A 20844-nucleotide genomic window follows, 5' to 3' on the forward strand; every position below is an offset into this window, starting at 1 on the left:
AATACTTTGTAGAAATGCCTTTAGCAGTGATTTCAGTTTGAGTCTTCTTGGGCATGTCTGTATCAGATTTGTACATCTGGATTTGGGGAGTTCTTCAATTCTTCCTTGCAGATTTGCTCAAGCTCTGCCAAGTTGAATGGGAAGCGTCGGTGAACAGCAATCTTCAGGTCTTTCCACAGATTCTCAATGGGATTCAAGTCTGGGCTTCTGGCTGGGCCACTCAAAGACTTTCATGTTCTTGTTCTGAAGCCATTCCAGAGTTGCTTTGGGTGTATGCTTGGGATCATTGTCCTGTTGGAATGTAAATGTTTGGTGCAGTCTGAGGTGTTTTGCACTCTGAAACAGGTCTATTTTGAGGTTTGAGGGATGAGACAAGCGTGCGACGATCGCGCAGGAGAGAACGAGAGGACCGCAGCAGATGACCGAAAGAGCCCGAGGCGTGTCAAGGAAAGAACGAGCCCTGCCGCGTGGAACGACCAGGATACGTGTGCTGCCGCCGCCCTGCTCGCTCCCAGCCCGGAAAGGACATGCTTGCTGTGCGCCCTGCTCAACCTTCCAGGCTTGTGGTTCTACCTTCTCATCCTCCAGCCATCCACCTCCTGCCATTCGTTCCTGCCATCATCCCCCGTGTGAGTCTGTCTTTGTTCTGTCCTGGGTTAAGTAAGACTGTATAGTATAAGCTAGTATTTGCACTGTGTCCTTCTGATTCTTCCATTTCCTTGTATATTACTTTGATTGCTTTTCTTCCTTGAGTTGTGTGTAAATAGTAATAAATCCCTGTTCTTCCTACCTTGTCTTCTTCTTCACATTCGGTCGCTTTAGAGGTTTCCAAATTGAGTATACGTGGCGCGATTCGGCCAACGAATATGAATCGGGTTTAGCCCCTTTGATAAACGGCTCACGCCGCAGTTCGCTTCGCTCGGCGCAACCAGTCCATTACGCTGCGGCCGTGAGCGGGGGTGTTTCCTTGCGTACCGGGAGGCGCTGGTATTTAGGTCATAGGACGGTTGGGCCTAATACCCTACCCAGCGCTGACCGGGTGTGATGTCATACCCCAGGACCACGTCGGTCAGTCATAGACGAGGGGATTAATCCCCCTTGATAAGGGGAACAGAGGCCGACGTTGGGTTCCGTAACAATTGGTTCCGTAACGTAATCTCTCTCAGGGATTTGCCGGTATTCGGCTCCATTTATTGTTCTCTCTATCCTCACGTTTCCCAATCTCTGCCGCTGAAGATAATCCCCATAGCATGATGCTGCCACCACCATGCTACATGACAGTGATGGTGTTAGATGGGTGATGAGTTGTGCTTGTTTTCCGCCAGACATAGCAGTTTGCATTCAGGCCAAAGAGTTCAATTTTTGTCTCATCAGAGTGCACAATCTTTTGTCTAAGCTCTGAGTCTTTCCTGTGCCTTTTTGCAAACTCCAGGTGGGCTGTCATGTTCCTTTGTCTCAGGAGTGGCTTCCGTCTGGCTACTTCCCCAAGAAGCCTCAATTTGTGAAGTGCTGCAGAGACTGTTGTCCTTCCGGCAGGTTCTCCCATCTCAGCCAGCGAACTCTGCAGTTCTGCCAGTGGTCAATGGGTTCTTGGTCACCTCCCTGACCAAGGTCCTTCTTGCCCGGTTGCTCAGTTTGGTCGGACGGCCAATTCTAGGAAGAGTCTGATTAGTTCCATATTGTTTCCATTTCCTAATGATGGAGCTCACTGTGCTCTTGGGAACTTTCAACGCTCAAGAAATTATTTTGTATCCACCCCCAGATCGATGCCTCCTCACAATTATATATCGGAGTTCTCTGGACAGTTCCTTGGATTTCATGGTAGAGTTTCTGTTCTGACATTCATTGTCAACTGTGGGACATTGTATAGAAAGGTGTGTTTCTTTCTAAATCATGTCCAAACAATTGAATTGGCCACAGGTGGACTCCAACCAAGTTGTAGAGACATCTCAAGGATGATCAAAGGAAATTGGATGCAGCTGAGCTCAATTTGGAAGGTCATAGCAAAGAGGACGAATACTTATTGACGCAAGACATTTCAGCTTTTACATTTAAATTTGTAAAAAATTATACTTTGACATTATGGAGTATTATGTGTGGATCCGTGATTTTAAAAAAAAATCGAACTTTATTCTATTTTAAATTCAGGCTGGAACACAACAAAATGTGAAAAACATTGAATTTCTACAAGTATTGATGCCACCATTTGTTGCAAAACTGCACCACACCACAATATTCATAGCTCAGGGTAAACTTGGGCTTTACCACGCACAGCCTAAATGAGAATTCTGTTTAGAGGTAGGATTTATGTTGCCATTGGAGATCTCTATTTATTGTGAAGCCTGTCACAAAGAGCTAGACGACTCAATAGGGAGCTTTGATCAAAACATGGTAGGTGTAGAAGTTAAATCTCAACAGTTATATTTGGACACACACCCACACATACACCTGCTTTGTAAATATAGAGGGGTTAAAGCGCGGCGTTACGCGCACTGCTTGTGAGCAAGGAGGAAGCGGACAAGCGGTAACATATAAACGTCTTTATTGTAAGACTACACTGTAACACTGTACCGCTCCGGGCTGGGCGCCCGGTGTATATCATGAGGCCACGCCTACCCCTCGGACGTGGCCACCGCCCACTTGGTGCGTGGAATGATGTCACCACGCCAGTGGGCTTTTGTGTCCGCCACACGCGCCCCCCCAGAATTCCCGCGCACCTGGAGGGCCAGTTTGCGGGGCAGACGAATGACCCGGCCGAAGCGCCCCCTGGCGATCGGCGGCGTCCGGGGTGCAGGGATGCCAGGTGGGATGCCCCTGGCTGCTCCTGGGATGGGTGCAGGACCGGGGGGCGGCGTGGCGGCGGGGCTGGGCGGTGCCGGGGGTCCGCCCGCAGGAGGGCGGCCCCGACGTGGGGGTCGGGCCACTGGCGGTGGATGGTCCACATCGAGGTGGGCCGGCTTGAGGCGGTCTACCGAAACGCGGTCAGGAGTACCGCCGATGTCCAGGGTGAAGTGCTTCGCCCCGGTCTCCAGCACGCGGAAAGGCCCGTCGTACGGGGGCCGCAGTGGTGTCCGATGGGCATCGTGGCGGACGAAGACGTACTCCGCCGTGCGAAGCTCCGGGGCGACGTGCGTCGGTGGGTGCCCGTGGCATGCCGTTGGCACCGGGGCGAACCTCTGGGCGGTCTCTTGCAGAGCGGAGCGCTGCTGTGCCGCGGACCATGGTGCCGTGGAGTCGGGGAGGAACTCGCCCGGCACCCGCAGCGGTTGCCCGAAGACCAACTCCGCCGCGGATGCGCGCAGGTCCTCCTTGGGCGCCGTCCGGAGGCCCAGCAGGACCCAGGGGAGCCTGTCGACCCAGCCGCCGTCGCGGAGGGTGGCCCGGAGCGCGGCCTTCAATGAGCGGTGAAATCGCTCACACAGGCCGTTGGCCTGGGGGTGGTAGGCCGTGGTTCGGTGCAGCCGGACCCCGAGCCCCTGCGCAACTGCCCCCCAGAGCTCCGAGGTGAACTGGGGGCCGCGGTCGGATGAGATGTCTGAGGGGGCGCCGAACCGGGCGACCCAGGTGGCGATGAAAGCCTGCGCGACATCGGCCGCCGTTGTCGATGCCAAGGGCACGGCCTCCGGCCACCGGGTGGTGCGGTCCACCATGGTGAGGACGTGGGTGAAACCCCGCGAGGGGGGCAGAGGTCCCACCAGGTCCACGTGGACGTGGTCAAACCGGCGTTCCGGCACCGTGAACGGGGCCAACGGGGCCTGGGTGTGCCGGTGCACCTTGGCGCGCTGGCACGCGAGGCATGTCCTGGCCCAGCCGCGGACGGCCTTCCGGAGGCCATGCCAGACGAACTTGTCGGCGATCAGCCTTTGGGAGGCCCTCGCGCCCGGGTGGGACAGGCCGTGGATGGCGTCAAACACCTGGCGCTGCCAGCCCGCGGGCACAATGGGGCGAGGACGCCCGAGGGAGACGTCGCACAAGAGGGCCGCGCCCGCGCCGTCGAACGGCACCTCGGTGACGCGGAGGCCCGTGACGGCGGTCCGCAAGGCCTGGACGTCGGGGTCAGCGGCCTGGTCCGCTGCCATCCGGGCATAGTCGATGCCGAGGTGGACTGCGTGGGCGACGGCCCGGGAAAGGCAATCCGCCACCGGGTTGTCCTTCCCCGCGACGTGCTGGATGTCCGTCGTGTACTCGGACACGGCCGAGAGGTGACGCTGCTGCCGGGCCGACCACGGCTCGGTGACCTTGCCCATCGCGAAGATCAGCGGCTTGTGGTCGACGAAGGCAGTGAACGCCCGGCCCTCGAGCAGATGGCGGAAGTGCCTGACCGCCAAGTGAAGTCCGAGCAACTCGCGGTCGAAGGTACTGTAACGGCGTTCGGGCGGGCGAAGCTGCCGGCTAAAGAACGCCAGCGGTTGCCAAGCTCCACGCACCCATTGCTCGTGCACCGCGCCCACCGCGTAGTCCGAGGCATCGGTGGTGAGGGCGATCGGTGCATCGGGCGCCGGGTGCGCGAGCATGGTGGCGTTAGCCAAGGCGAGCTTCGCGCCCGTGAACGCCGTGTCCATCTGCTCGGTCCAGGTAACGTCGCCTTTGCCCGGCTTACCTCGGAGAGCTTCGTGCAGGGGGCGCAGGAGCTGGGCGATACGGGGCAGGAACCGATGGTAAAAGTTCACCATGCCCAGGAACTCCTGCAGCCCTCTGATCGTGCGGGGGCGCGGAAACCCCTTCACCGCCTCCACCTTGGCCGGCAGGGGGACGGCTCCGTGCCTGGTGACACGGTGCCCCAGAAAATCGATTGTGGCGGCGCCGAACCGGCACTTTGCGGGGTTCACAATCAGGCCATGCTGGCCCAGGCGTTCGAAGAGCGTGCGGAGGTGGCGTAGGTGCTCTTCGTGGGACGCGCTGGCGACGAGGATATCGTCCAGGTAGACGTAGACAAAATCCAAGTCGCGCAGGACGCTGTCCATCAGTCGCTGGAACGCCTGAGCCGCATTCTTCAGACCGAAGGGCATGCGCAGGAACTCGAAGAGTCCGAATGGCGTGATGACCGCCGTCTTCGGGACGTCCTCCGGCCTGACAGGGACCTGATGGTAGCCGCGTATGAGGTCCACCTTCGAGAAGAAGGACCTGCCCGCCAAACGGGCGGAAAAGTCCTGAATGTGGGGGACGGGGTAGCGGTCGGGAGTCGTGGCGTCATTGAGACGGCGATAGTCCCCGCACGGTCGCCATCCCCCGCCGGGCTTCGGCACGATGTGCAGCGGCGACGCCCAAGCGCTCTCTGAGCGCCGAACGATGCCGAGTCGCTCCAGGGTAGCGAACTCCGCTTTTGCCACCGCCAGCTTCGTCGGCTCGAGGCGGCGTGCCCGGGCGTAGACCGGTGGCCCGACGGTGGGGATGTGATGGGCCACCCCGTGCTTGACGGCCCCCGCCGAGAAGGTGGGCCGCGTGAGGGCTGGGAAGCCGGCGAGGAGGCGGGTGAATGCGTCCGCTGCCGGAAGCGTACAGACCAACGTGGCCGGAACCGAATCGTTCGGCAAGCCGCTTGGCAAGCCGCTCGTTGAGCTGGGCAACGCACATGCGAGCGAGCTGAACGTCTCGGCCTGGACAAGCCGTCTGCGCTTGACGTCGACCAGGAGCCCATTAGCGCACAGGAAGTCCGTGCCAAGCAGTGCCATGGGCACGTCGGCGGTGACGAACGTCCATCGGAAAACATGCCCTCCAAACCGCAGAGAGAGGCAGCGTTTTCCGTACGTACGGATGGGCGTCCCGTTCGCAGCAAGCAGCGCGGGGCCCCCACCCGCGGCGTGCTTGTCTGACGTGCCGGCGGGAATGACACTCACCTGTGCTCCCGTGTCGCACAGGTAACGGCGCCCGGAGAAGGTGTCCGTTATGAACAGCAGGCTGCTCGAACGGCCGGCGCTCATCGCCACAATTGAGCGCCGGCCCGGGCGTTTCCCGACCCGTTGAAGGAGCACGGCGGATGACACCGCCGAGCTTCGTGGCCGAACTTGGCGTGGAACCAGCACCAGGTGGTGGAGCTGGAGGAGCGCGGCTGGCTCCGCCAGGCCGGTGGAGTCGACGGGTTTCCCCGCAGTGGCGGTTTTCGCCGCGGCGGTGGGCGGGGCGTGGCGGCATTCACGAGGTGCGTATCAGCATGCTGCTGAAACTCAGCGTGCTGTAGAAGATGATGCTGTGGAACAGCAGCGTCGAAGGCCGTGACGGCCACGCCAACGCTCGCCCGCGTGTCCGAAGCGGCGAAGTACTTGTCCGCCTCGGCCGCCAATGCTCGGGGTTCCGTTAGCCCGGTCCCGGCCAACGCGAGGCGAACCTGCGCTGGAAGTTGGCGACGGAAAAGCGCCCGGAATAGCGAACCGGGGGCTTCGTCGCCCAACAGTGACAGCATATGGTCCATTCGGACCGACGGGCACGTCTCACCGAGCTCGGGGAGATCCAGGAGGCGGTCGGCCCGTGCGTCGTCCGTGAGGCTGAACGTGGCTAGGAGTAGCCGCTTGAGTGCCTCGTACTTGTGGCCGTCCGGTGGGTGGCGAAGGACGGACACAACTCGAGCGGCCGTGCCGGGCCCGAGGGAGGCGACGACATGGCAGTAGCGCAGGTCGTCGTTGGTGAGGCGCCGAAGCTGAAATTGGGCTTCGGCTTGAACGAACCAGACCTCGGCCTGGGCCTCCCAAAATTCGGGAAGTTTAATCGCCATTAACTTGTCGTTGGCCATTGCAATGGCGTCGTGTTCGGAAGGATCGCTACGGCAGATCCAACGTCGAGGGTCACCAGTAAAGCGCGGCGTTACGCGCGCTGCTTGTGAGCAAGGAGGAAGCGGACAAGCGGTAACATATAAACGTCTTTATTGTAAGACTACACTGTAACACTGTACCGCTCCGGGCTGGGCGCCCGGTGTATATCATGAGGCCACGCCTACCCCTCGGACGTGGCCACCGCCCACTTGGTGCGTGGAATGATGTCACCACGCCAGTGGGCTTTTGTGTCCGCCACAGGGTCAATATATGGTTGAACCCCAAAAAAATTGATACAAAAGGTTTTTCAATGGATTCTGGTACCATTGGGCATGCTAAATAACATACTAAAAACCTAGTAACATCTGACTTCCGGAAAGGGGTCATTTTCAAGATGGCGTCCAAGATGGCCGCCGGGAGCTTAAAATGGCCATATCTCAATTATTATTCAACCTAGAAAGGTGGTTTTGGTGTCTAACCCTAGGTTTTAGGGCCCAAGGAATCCAATTGAATCAATAAAATTACCATCAGTTAATTATTTATTATGTTAATTAATTAATTAATTAATGACATCCTGATCCACTAAAATGGCTCTGTCGAATAGTAGTCAACCTAGAGAGATATTTTCAGTGTGTATACCTAGGTTTAAGGCACCCAGGAAATCATCAAAATTACTTAAATAAGCGCAAAGTAATCAGGTAATCCAGTAAGCCAGGTTTACCAGCCCATTAGGCATTTGTTGTCTTATACAGTTAGTCGATATTCATCGTCATCCTCCGACTCACCAGCTAATGAACCAAGTGTGTGTTTCAGATTGGAGATAAGAGTGTAATGTGTCTACACCACTGCCACCTGTGACTCCAGTCCACAGTATTCAGTGATCATTATAGACAAGGGTTTGTACAAAGCTTGAGAGGTTATGGCAAGGGACAGACTTTATATTGGGGAGGGGGGGGGGGGGACTGAAAAATCTGACAAACAATTTATTTTCATCTCAAAAGGAATAAGTATATTATTTGGTACATGTATGCATAAACAAAATCCATATTTTTTAGACATTTCCAAAAGAAAAGTTTGTCCCACTTATGTCAAGAATGAACGCTGCTCCAGACAGTCTCTTGAAGGTCATTCATTGTAACTGCTCCACTGCCTGCAAGACACTCCGCTGCTCTTGTAGACGATATGGACTACCATGTACTACTGCCTGTGGACCGTGCCAACTTGAAGAATGTGACAATCCACATAACAAGAGTCGGAGGATGACGATGAATAGCGACTAACTGTATAAGACAACAAATGCCTAATGGGCTGGTAAACCTGGCTTACTGGATTACCTGATTAATTTGTGCTTATTTAAGTAATTTTGATGATTTCCTGGGTGCCTTAAACCTAGGTATACACACTGAAAAAATCTCTCTAGGTTGACTCCTATTCGACAGAGCCATTTTAGTGGATCAGCATGTCACCTTGGGATGCCATCTTGGACTTGTCAATAAATAATGAACTGATGGTAATTTTATTGATTCATTTGGATTCCTTGGGCCCTAAAACCTAGGGTTAGACACCAAAACCACCTTTCTAGGTTGAATAATAATTGAGATATGGCCATTTTAAGCTCCTGGTGGCCATCTTGGACGCCATCTTGAAAATGACCCCTTTACGGAAGTCAGATGTTACTAGATTTTTAGTATGTTATTTAGCATGCCCAATGGTACCAGAATCCATTGAAAAACCTTTTGTATCAATTTTTTTGGGGTTAGGTGAGTTTTTTTCGTATATTGACCCTACTACTAACTGAATTCAACCACCAACTATTTTTGAAGTCAACATAGGCTAAAAGGTCAACATAGACCAAAGGTCAACAACCATTTCAAATTTCTAAAACACTCAATTTTTATCCCATTGACTTGAAGTTGGAAGAAGATTTTCATATCAGCGAACTGAATTCAACCACCAACTATTTTTAAGTTAACATAGGCCAAAAGGTCAACATAGGCCAAAGATCAACCACTTATTTCAAAAAAAAATTAACCCTCAATTTTCTTCCGATTGACTTGAAATCTGAATAGGATTTTCATATCAGCTAACTGAATTGAACCACCAACTATTTTTGAGGTCAACATAGGCCAAAAAGTCAACAGAGGCCAAATTTCTACAACCCTCAATTTTCATCCGATTCACTTGAAATTTGAATAGCATTTACATATCAGCTAACTGAATTCAACCTCCAACTATTTTTGAAGTCGACATAGGCCAAAAGGTGAACATAAGCCAAAGGTCAACAACCATTTCAAATTTCTAAAATCCTCAATTTTCATCAGATTGACTTCAAATTTGAATAGGATTTTCAAATCAGTGAACTGAATTCAACCACCAACTATTTTTAAGTCAACATAGGCCAAAAGGTCAACATAGGCCAAAGGTCAACCACTTATTTCAAATTTTTTTAATCCTCAATTTTCTTCCGATTGACTTGAAATCTGAATTGGATTTTCATATCAGCTAACTGAATTCAACCACCAACTATTTTTGAGGTCAACATAGGTCAAAAGGTCAACATAGGCCAAATTTCTAAAATTGTCAATTTTCATACGATTAACTTCATTTGAATACGATTTACATATCAGGTCACAGAATTCAACCACCAATTATTTGTGAGGTCAAAAGGATGCTCCACTGAGTGCCATTCTACTTTGTTCTCTTTTGACAAGTGTCGCTCTATGAGTGATTACCGCTGTCACCAAAGGTGGGTGGAGATTATGTTTTCACCCCTGTCTGTCCGTCTGTTTGTTTGTCCATTTGTTTGTCCGTTTGTTACTGGCCGGAAAAGATCCCGGCAAGTATGTTGATCGGTTGGTTTGTCTGTCTGTCTGTCTGTTTGTTACTTGCCGGAAAAGATTCCGGGAAGTATGTTGTTCGGTTGGTTTGTTACTTGCTGGAAAAGATTCCGGCAAGTATGTTGATCGGTTTGTTTGTCTGTCTGTCTGTTTGTTTGTTACTTGCCGAAAAAGATTCCGGCAAGTATGGTGATCGGTTGGTTTGTCTGTTTGCCTGTTCGCAGTACTACGTCTACACCGTTGCACGTAGAATCGCCAAACTTCACACATATTGGTCTTGCCCTGGAATAGACTGTGCCCAATTTTTAACTCTCTCGGCCCAAGGCCTCCATTATGACGTCACAATTTGATAATTCGACAAGTACAAAACTTCATCCAATCAAGATGCAATTTCTTGAACGACATGACGGCATAAACTGGTGGAGAAAAAAAAATGATGACGTCATTGGTCACGTGGTTCGGCCGCCATATTTGTCTTAAATGGCTGATAAAAAAGGACATTCCGGCAAGTCCTCGGTTTCTGACCGATTTTTCATCTGTTTGTCTGTCTATGCGCAGCACTACGTCTACACCGTTGCACGTAGAATCGCCAAACTTTACACACATATTTGTCTTGCCCTGGAATAGACTGTGCCCAATTGATGACATCATCGGTCACGTGGTTCGGCCGCTATCTTGGAAAAACCGAAAACCTTTGCACATCTCTATCTCCAAAATGTGCTGAATAGAAAAAATTGAAACATGGCTCATTGTAAAGAACTCTCCATGGGGAATAAAATATGTCAATGATGATGTCATAGGTGCCTCCATTATGACGTCATAATTCGGCAAGTACAAAACTTCATCTGATGAAGATGAAATTTATTGAGCGTCACCAAGGAATAAATTCGTTTAGAAAACAAATAATGATGACATCATCGTTCACGTGGTTCGGCCGCCATATTTGTCCAAAATAGCCGATAAAAAGTACATTCCGGCAAGTCCTTGGTCTCTGACCGATTTTTCATTTGTTTGTCTGTCTGTCTTTTTGTTTGTCCGTTTGTTTGCCCGTTTATGAACAAAACATCTCAAAAAGCTGTGTGACGGATTCCGACGAAATTTGTCAGGGACGTATCGTATGTCACAAGGACGCAATTATTAGATTTTGGTGGAGATCCGGATTCGGTTCCGGCTACTAGAATTTTTAAGTGATTCTTCACCATTGAGTGATATGGCCAACCAGGCGGAGGTATGCTCTCTACTGAGTGCCGTTCTAGTTTTCATATGTCTGTGTGTCTGTCTGTCTGTAAACAAGATATCTCAAAAAGTTGTGGGTAGATTCGGACGAAATTTGGCAGAGAGGCTGGGTGTGTAACAAGGTCGAAATGATTATATTTTGGTGAAGATCCGGATTCGGATCCTGCTAGTATAATTTTTTAAGTGATTCTTCACCATTGGGTGATCGGGCCAAAAACTATACATAGCAGGATATCTCAAAAAGTATGGATGGATTCAGACGAAACTTGGTGGACAGTTTGTGTGTGTGTGTGTGACAAGGAAGAACCTATTCAATTTTGGTGATCATCTGAATGTGGATTCGGAAACGAGAATTGTTTAATTTTTCAGTGATTCTTCACCATTGAGAGATTGGGCGAAAAGCTATATATATATATATCAATATCACGATATTTCAAAAAGCTATGGACGAGTTTTGACTAAACCTGGTGGACGAGTTGGTTTGGTGACAAGTACAAGCCGATTAGATTTTGGTTCAGACCTGCATCCAGATCCGGCCTATCAGTGAGATACAAAACATTAACTGTTCAGCCTGGCGGAGGCACTCCCTCTACCGAGCGCCCTTCTTGTACAATTCTGTTATGGTTGAGACCTGATTTGGAGTTTAATTTTCTTCCACAAAGGTCTTATGCAGTATTCATTTATATTTCATAAAATGCAATCATGCTGGCTTCTGCTCCAGTCCAATGGTAACAAATTTGGGGAATAGGGTAAAAGATTTGGGGAATAAGTTAACTGCTTTGGGGAATATGTTAACATATTTGGGGAAAGGGTAACAGATTCGGAGAATAGGGTAAAAGGCTTGGAGAATAGGGAAACCTATTTGAGGAATAGGGTAACGTATTTGGGGAATAGGTTAACTGATTTGGAGAATATGGTAACATATTTGGGGAATATGGTAACAGATTTTGAGAATAGGGGTAACCGATTTGGGGAATAAGGTAACGTATTTGGGGAATAGGTTAACTGATTTGGAGAATATGGTAACATATTTGGGGAATATGGTAACAGATTTTGAGAATAGGGGTAACCGATTTGGGGAATAAGGTAACGTATTTGGGCCCCTGCTGCAAGAGAACCCTTCCACTCACTTTTGCCATGTCAATTGTAAAACTGCAAACCACCACCTTCAAGGACTGTCCTTGTGCAACTTGAGTTGCTGCAGATTCTGTACATTTAATAAATCATTATCCGATAAATTAAATTAACAATTTTTGAGACGAAAAGGTTCTTTGTACACGATATTTTTAAACGGCGAAGCTTTTCACGAGTTCCAAAGGGTAATTCTAATGGGTTTTAACGGTCATTCTAAAGGGTAATTGTGATGTGTAATTCTAGTGGGTTCTAAAGTGTAATTCTAAAGTGTAATTCTAAAGGGTTCTATAGGGTAATTAATTCAAAAGGGGCATGGAGGATAATTCTAAAGGGTTGTAAAGGGTAATTTAAGAGGTAATTCTAAAGGGTAAGTATAAAGGGTTCTAAATTGTAATTCTAATGGGTTCTAAAGGGTGATTCTAATGTGCAATTCTAGTGGGGTCTAAATGGTAATTCTAGTGGGTTCTAAAGTGTAATTCGAAAGGATAAGTCTGATGGGTTCTAAAGGGTAATTCTAATGGGTTCTAAAGGGTAATTCTAAAGGGTAATTCCAAAGGGTAATTTTAAAGGGTAATTCTAAAGGGTAATTATAAAGGGTAATTTTAAAGGGTAGTTTGAAAGGGTAATTCTAAAGGGTAATTCTAAAGGGTAATTCTAAAGGGTAATTGTAAAGGGTTATTCTCAAGGGTAATTTTAAAGGGTAGTTTAAAAGGGTAATTCTAAAGGGTGATTCTAAAGGGTTATTCTCAAGGGTAATTCTAAAGGGTAGTTTAAAAGGGTAATTCTAAAGGGTAATTCTAAAGGGTAATTCTAAAGGGTAATTCTAAAGGGTTATTCTCAAGGGTAATTCTAAAGGGTTATTCTCAAGGGTAATTCTAAAGGGTAGTTTAAAAGGGTAATTCTAAAGGGTGATTCTAAAGGGTTATTCTCAAGGGTAATTCTAAAGGGTAGTTTAAAAGGGTAATTCTAAAGGGTATTTTGAACGGGTAATTCTAAAGGGTAATTCTAATCTACTATATAAGAGAGCTGTTGGTCTGTCTATGTGTGTGTGTCTGTTTGTCTGTGTGCGTGTCGCCATTTTTCTCAGAGATGGCTGAACGAATCTTCGGCAAACTTTCAGAGGTTCATCAATGAGTGCCTGGGAGTGTTTTAGGCAAAAAATATATATTCTGAAATAAAGAAAGTTCGTTGTTTAGGATTTAAAAAACAAAATCACTCAATAATGCCTAAGCCTTTTAAAATTAATGACAGTTATATACAAGTACACATTCACATAAATAAATACAAAACAATCACCAGACATTTCAACACAAATATATCAAACAATTCCGGAAGTGTACGAAGTTGGTAGTAATGCTTCTTCTTCTTCTTCCTGATTGGCATCACACTTAACTCAGAAACGTGATAAACGGCACATTCACCCACCAGCATATATTCAACGAAAAGGTGATGAAACCCCTTCCACTCCCCCCACTCCCTTCCTCACCCCTCCGTCTCCTGCCTCTCCCCTCCCCCCCCCCCCCCCACTGCCCCCGCTCCCACCCCCGCCCGGCAACGCCGGGTACTCCTGCTCGTGGGATATTAAGGGTTATTGATTCTAAAGGGTTATGAAGGGTAATTCTAATGTGTTCGAAAGGTAAATTCTAAAGGGTAATTCTAAAGGGTAATTCTGATGGTTAATTCCAAAGGGTAATTCTGAAGAGTAATTCTAATGGGTTCTAAAGTGTAATTCTAAAGGGTTCTAAAGTGTAATTCTAAAGGGTAAATCTAAAGGATAATTCTAATGGGTTCTAAAGGGTAATGCTAAAGGGTAATTTTACAGAGTAATTATGAATGATTCTAAAGGGTAATTAATTCTAAAGGGTTATGGAGGGTGATTCTAATGGGTTCTAAAGTGTAATTCTAAAGGGTAATTCTAATGGGTTCTAAAGGGTAATGCTAAAGGGTAATTTTATAGGATAATTATAAAGGATTCTAAAGGGTAATTAATTCTAAAGGGTTATGGAGGTTGATAAGAAAGGGTCCTAAAGGGTAATTCATAAGGGTTTTAAAGGGTAAGTCTAAAGGGTTCTAAAGGGTAATTCTAAAGGTTAATTCGAAAGGTTATTTCTAAAGGGTAATTCTAAAGGTTAATTCGAAAGGTTATTTCTAAAGGTTAATTCGAAAGGTTATTTCTAAAGGGTAATTCTAAAGGTTAATTCGAAAGGTTATTTCTAAAGGTTAATTCTAAAGTGTAATTCTAAAGGTTAATTCTAAAAGGTAATTCTGAAGGCTAATTCTAATAAGTTCTAAAGGGTGATTCTAAAGGGTAATTCTAATGGGTTCTAAAGGGTAATGCTAAAGGGTAATTTTACAGGATAATTATGAAGAATTCTAAAGGGTAATTAATTCTAAAGGGTTATGGAGGTTGATTCGAAAGGGTTCTAAAGGGTAATTCATAAGGTTAATTCGAAAGGTTATTTCTAAAGGTTAATTCGAAAGGTTATTTCTAAAGGTTAATTCTGAAGGGTAATTCTGAAGGCTAATTCTAATAAGTTCTAAAGGGTGATTCTAAAGGGTAATTCTAATGGGTTCTAAAGGGTAATGCTAAAGGGTAATTTTACAGGATAATTATGAAGAATTCTAAAGGGTAATTAATTCTAAAGGGTTATGGAGGTTGATTCGAAAGGGTTCTAAAGGGTAATTCATAAGGTTAATTCGAAAGGTTATTTCTAAAGTGTAATTCTAAAGGTTAATTCTGAAGGGTAATTCTAATAAGTTCTAAAGGGTGATTCTAAAGGGTAATTCTAAGGGGTAATTATAAAGGGTAATTCTAAAGGGTGATTCTAAAGGTTTTTGGTCGTTTCTCAACTTTGCCTGTTTGCCAACTTTCTCAACTCCCATAAAAATCTCCGATTGTTCGCACCACCAATGATCATACGAGTTCACCAAAGTTGAGGCTGCGGAGCTTTCGCACAATAGCCATGGAAGTGTATAGCTGGGGAAGAAAGTTGTCAAGGGAATACGGTCACTCCCAGAAAACAACAACCCAGGGCATGAAGCTCGCTACAAGGGCTGAAGGCCAAAATGCTGAGGCCTCTACATGCTCGGACTTTCTCAAGTACCATGAAACCCACCACATACGGTATAGACAAATTTGGGCTCACACTTGCTTTACAATGAACGGAAGACATCGGGAAGGCATGCGACTGCAAATCCTGCACAACACTTACCTTCAGTAGCTAGGTAGATAGGTAGATAGCTTCGGCTTTCCACAGAACAGAAATGGGAACGTATTGTCGCGGTTACCGCTGGATGCACACAATCGCCTTGCACCGGCCAGAACACGGCCAGACGCGCCTCTCCCGGGCATGCCCGGACTCACTGTTCCCGGGCACGCCCGAACCTCCCGGGCACGCCCGGTCTCGTCTTTCCCAGGCATGCCCGCTCTCGCCTTTCCAGGGCTCGCCCAGAGCGTCCGGGCATGCCCGCTATCGCCTTTCCAGGGCTCGCCCAGAGCGTCCGGGCATGCCCGCTATCGCCTTTCCAGGGCTCGCCCAGAGCGTCCGGGCATGCCCGCTCTCGCCTGTCCAGTGCTCGTCCAGAGCGCCCGGGCACGCCCAGCCTCGACTTGCCAGGCCGCAGCCAAACACGCCCGGGCAGGTCCAGACTCGCCTTTCCAAGGCTCGCCCTTGACACCCGGGCATGCCCGGTATAGCTTTTGCCGGGCAAACTTCCCAACATAAATGTGTATATATATTGCTGCCCGATAAACGGGCTTTTGTCAGAATACCTGAGCTGTTTTGTTTCAATAAAGCAACTCGGACGAATTCCGTCTTTGGTCGCGTCAATTCTTTCGACTTGCGTTGGAGCGCAGCTCCTTCAGTATCACAGTAATTAGTTAGGTTGCAATTGTGGGTGGAGTCAGGCCAGCTGTCAAGCCAATGGGTGGAAGACACAGTTTGGCTAATTAAATATGCTGGCATTTGCCCGTGTTATGTGTCACGTGATAACTGTTAGCCAATCAGATTATATATAAATGTAAAAGAAGAAAAGTGGCTTCTAAAGGCTGAGGTGGTGGATGAAAATATCCTGAGGACAATCCCTGGGTCCACTTGATGTGTGCCAAATGTGGCGGTTGTCAGCCCAGCTGTCTTTGTAAAAAACGATAACATACAAACAGATGACGAATTTTATTTATTGGATGAGATATAAGATAAGATATATTCTCCATTTAGAAAAACATGATTGTCCTACAAACCGGCACGCTTCCATCTTCACAGGATGTTTGTATCGCTGAGAATAGTTCAGGGGTGTGTTCCATTCCCAATCAGCTCATAGAGCGCTCGCCAAGTGACCTAAAGGAAGGAGAACCCAAACTCAAAAAAAATAATTAGAAACAACTTTCCCCCCCCCCGCAAAATTAGAAGAGGACCGTGTGTAGCATCTGTGCTATGACCACTCCTTTTGCATCTCCAAATGCATAAGGCTGCAGATGCAGAAAGGCCTAGGCTATTAGGCACAATCCTGGATGGGTCGCCACTCCAACGCAAGAGATTCGAATGGCTCAAGACTCGTCTTTTAAAGGGGATTTTTTTTTTTTTTTTTTGCCAATCACAAACTACCGAAAAAGCCCTAAAAGGTCTATTTTATGTTTCACAAGTGACGTCACACTATGAACTCACCTTGATCCAAATGGCGGCTGTACAAAGAGAACAGTGCATGTCGAGCTCGGATTCCTCTGGATTCCACCGTCATTTGCAACTCTGAAGATTCTCAGGATGTTGAAACAGATTAGTGGGATTTTGAAGAAACGATTGGAGACAAAATTAGTGATGGAAACGCTTTCGGGGGAATTATTGAGCCTTATTGTTTCCAGCTTTATGCGAGTGATTCAGACGAAGATGGCGACAATGGAGGTGTTAGTAAAGATGAAAACGATGGTCACATGTTGAATCACGACATATTGGTGGGTTTTGTTTTTCCATTCAATTGACAGTTGATAAGGGATTTTGTATTAATTGATAAATCAGTTATATTACTACAGTATAAATATCCGTCATCGCCCGACAGCCGACACAAGGACATGACACAACACGCACACCGCCCAGGTATACTTGGACACCACCCAGGCACACTGGGACACCACCCAGGCACACTGGGACACCGCCCAGGCACAGTAGGACACCACGGACACCGACAACAAAATGGTGGACGACTGCTTTGTCCCACCGTCACAGGCTGACAAGGTGTCCTGTATGTTTTGGGATCGTCGCATTGCATACTTTCCCGGGACACCATTTGTGTCTGTGCCATCTCCGTGCTGAGCCATGTTCATGCTGTGTTGCGTCTGTGCTGCGTCTATGCTGTGTCCTGTCTGTGCTGTATCATGTCTGTGCCATCTTTGTGCTGTGCCATGTTCATGCGGTGTCGCGTCTGTGGTGTATCAATCCTGTGCCATCTCCGTGCTGTGTTCATGCTGTGTCGTGTCTGTGCTGTGTCGTATCTGTGCAGTGTAATGTCTGTGCCATCTCTGTGCTGTGCTGTGTCAGGTCTGTGCCATCTTCATGCTGTGCCGTGTTCATGCTGTGTCATTTCTGTGCTGTGTCGTATCTGTGCTGTATCATGGCTGTGCTGTGTTCATGCTGTTGCGTCTGTGCTGCATCGCGTCTGTGCTGTGTCGCGTCTGTGCTGTCTGTGCTGTGTCGTGTCTGTGCTGTGTCGTATCTGTGCTGTGTCGTATCCTTGCCGTGTTGTGTCTGTGCCGTGTCGTGTCTGTGCTGTGTCGTATCTGTGCTGTGCTGTGTTGTATCTGTGCCGTGTCATGTCTGTGCTGTGTTGTATCTGTGCTGTGTCACATCTGTGCTGTGTCGTGTCTGTGCTGTGTCGTATCTGTGCTGTGTCGTATCTGTGCCATGTCATGTCGTATCTGTGCTGTGTCGTATCTGTGCTGTGTCGTGTCTGTGCTGTGTCGTGTCTGTGCTGTGTCGCATCTGTGCTGTGTCGTGTCTGTGCTGTCTCGTATCTGTGCTGTGTTGTGTCTGTGCTGTCTCGTATCTGTGCTGTGTCGTATCTGTGCTGTGTCATGTCTGTGCGGTGTCGTATCTGTGCTGTGTCGTATCTGTGCTGTGTCGTGTCTGTGCTGTGTCGTATCTGTGCCGTGTCGTGTCTGTGCCGTGTCGTATCTGTGCTGTGTCGTGTCTGTGCTGTGTCGTATCTGTGCTGTGTCGTGTCTGTGCCGTATCTGTGCTGTGTCGTGTCTGTGCTGTGTCGTGTCTGTGCTGTGTCATGTCTGTGCTGTGTCATATCTGTGCCGTGTAGTATCTGTGCCGTGTCGTATCTGTGCCGTGTCGTATCTGTGCCGTGTCGTATCTGTGCTGTGTCGTGTCTGTGCTGTGTCGTGTCTGTGCTGTGTCGTATCTGTGCTGTGTCGTGTCTGTGCCGTATCTGTGCTGTGTCGTGTCTGTGCTGTGTCGTGTCTGTGCTGTGTCATGTCTGTGCTGTGTCATATCTGTGCCGTGTAGTATCTGTGCCGTGTCGTATCTGTGCCGTGTCGTATCTGTGCCGTGTCGTATCTGTGCTGTGTCGTATCTGTGCCGTGTCGTATCTGTGTCGTGTCGTGTCTGTGCTGTGTCGTATCTGTGCTGTGTCATGTCTATGCCATCTCCGTGCTGTGTCGTGCCGATGTCCCACCCCAGTGGAGATCAAGTCAAGAGATAGATTTGCATCGAGCCAAGGTGGTCTGAGCTTTAGGGTGCCCCTTTGAGGCCTCAAGCAAGCACTGCAACGAAGCGGTTGATAAAGACCACCCGGCTTGGAAAGCGATAGGAATCTTATAGGTAATGGAACAAAACGCAGGAATTCCTCCACTCCCTGAAACACGTAAAACAACTCCAAACTGCACAGCCCCTCTTAAAACCCAACATGCTTGGTTCCGAGCACATTATAGATCCTCGTAGATCTTTGTGCAGTGAAATTTATAAATCAATCACTGATCCTTTCGTCGTTTATTAAAAGTTATTCTCAGACTCGAATAGTACACTTATTCAAGATTTAATTCAGAGATCAACTTTATTTTATAGTGATGTTAAATTATATTTTTATTTTCTTCAAACGATAATGTATTTGATTCGATAATCATGTGAGGAGTCGTGGTCATTTACACGAACTTGAGGCGCTTTGTAAAGGACGTGGGTCTTGTTTAATTTTTAACTAGGTTAATCGAGGTCAGCCTTACTCTTATTTTCTTCTTCCGGAGCAGGGTTCAAAGGTCACTCACGGGGCTCTGTGTCTGTGTGACTGTGACCTGGGCGCGAAGAAGCGTTATTTCATGGTTCAACTGAAGGTTCTCCATTAGTTTTGTTATCGAGGATCTCGGGACGGGCCGTGTCTTCGTCACGACGTAAAGGTCTTTCGGGGCCGAATCGAGTCCAGGAACTGCAAACGATCACACAATGAATCTGGAGCTGCTCGGTGAGGTCCGATCACAACATACTACATAACATTAACATAGTACATGGTACAAAGTCCATAGTACATGTATGGCAATTTTGTTTGGTGTTTCTGCGAAAGCCCCGCTGCCGTCAGTGCTGTCCCCCCTGCGTCCCGTGCTGTCCCCCCTGCGTCCCGTGCTGTCCCCCCTGCGTCCCGTGCTGTCCCCCCTGCGTCCCGTGCTGTCCCCCCTGCGTCCCGTGCTGTCCCCCCTGCGTCCCGTGCTGTCCCCCCTGCGTCCCGTGCTGTCCCCCCTGCGTCCCGTGCTGTCCCCCCTGCGTCCCGTGCTGTCCCCCCTGCGTCCCGTGCTGTCCCCCCTGCGTCCCGTGCTGTCCCCCCTGCGTCCCGTGCTGTCCCCCCTGCGTCCCGTGCTGCCCCCCCTGCGTCCCGTGCTGCCCCCCCTGCGTCCCGTGCTGTCCCCCCTGCGTCCCGTGCTGTCCCCCCTGCGTCCCGTGCTGTCCCCCCTGCGTCCCGTGCTGTCCCCCCTGCGTCCCGTGCTGTCCCCCCTGCGTCCCGTGCTGCGTCCCGTGCTGTCCCCCCTGCGTCCCGCGCTGTCCCCCCTGCGTCCCGCGCTGTCCCCCCTGCGTCCCGCGCTGTCCTCCCTGCGTCCCGCGCTGCCCCCCCCTGCGTCCCGCGCTGTCCCCCCCTGCGTCCCGCGCTGTCCCCCCCCCTGCGTCCCGCCCGGCCCCCCCCCTGAGTCCCGCGCGGTCCCCCCCCTGCGTCCCGCGCGGTCCCCCCCCCTGCGTCCCGCGCGGTCCCCCCCCCCTGCGTCCCGCGCGGTCCCCCCCCTGCGTCCCGCGCGGTCCCCCCCTGCGTCCCGCGCGGTCCCCCCCTGCGTCCCGCGCGGTCCCCCCCCTGCGTCCCGCGCGGTCCCCCCCCCCCCCCTGCGTCCCGCGCGGTCCCCCCCCTGCGTCCCGCGCGGCCCCCCCCCTGCGTCCCGCACGGTCCCCCCCCTGCGTCCCGCGCGGCCCCCCCTGCGTCCCGCGCGGCCCCCCCTGCGTCCCGCGCGGCCCCCCCTGCGTCCCGCGCCCCCCCTGCGTCCCGCGCGGTCCCCCCCCCTGCGTCCCGCGCGGTCCCCCCCCTGCGTCCCGTGCTGTCCCTTCTGCGTCCCGCGCGGTCCCCCCCCCTGCGTCCCGCGCGGTCCCCCCCCTGCGTCCCGCGCGGTCCCCCCCCTGCGTCCCGCGCGGTCCCCCCCCCTGCGTCCCGTGCTGTCCCTTCTGCGGCCCGCGCGGTCCCCCCCCTGCGTCCCGTGCTGTCCCTTCTGCGTCCCGTGCTGTCCCCCCTGCGGCCCGTGCTGTCCCCCCTGCGGCCCGTGCTGTCCCCCCTGCGGCCCGTGCTGTCCCCCCTGCGGCCCGTGCTGTCCCCCCTGCGGCCCGTGCTGTCCCCCCTGCGGCCCGTGCTGTCTCCTCTGCGCCACCGTG

At 50.3% G+C, this 20844-nt stretch overlaps 1 protein-coding gene across 2 annotated transcripts in view; it reads left to right on the forward strand.

Moving 5' to 3' along the window:
* The first annotated feature begins 19050 nt into the window (after nucleotides 1-19050).
* The window catches only part of RBBP5 (RB binding protein 5, histone lysine methyltransferase complex subunit), a 29627-nt gene continuing 27833 nt past the window's right edge, over nucleotides 19051-20844 (forward strand). Inside the window, exon 1 of one of the 2 annotated variants that reach the window (XM_068103231.2) lies at nucleotides 19051-19405. In XM_068103231.2, coding sequence (XP_067959332.1) covers nucleotides 19387-19405 — 19 coding nt within the window. In that variant the 5' untranslated portion in view covers nucleotides 19051-19386. The remainder of the gene's footprint in view (nucleotides 19406-20844) is intronic. The other variant, XM_068103240.2, reaches the window with a different exon arrangement.

Source organism: Myxine glutinosa, chromosome 1 (assembly GCF_964187855.1).
Source record: "Myxine glutinosa chromosome 1, kmMyxGlut1.1, whole genome shotgun sequence".
In the NCBI taxonomy this organism is placed as follows: domain Eukaryota; kingdom Metazoa; phylum Chordata; class Myxini; order Myxiniformes; family Myxinidae; genus Myxine; species Myxine glutinosa.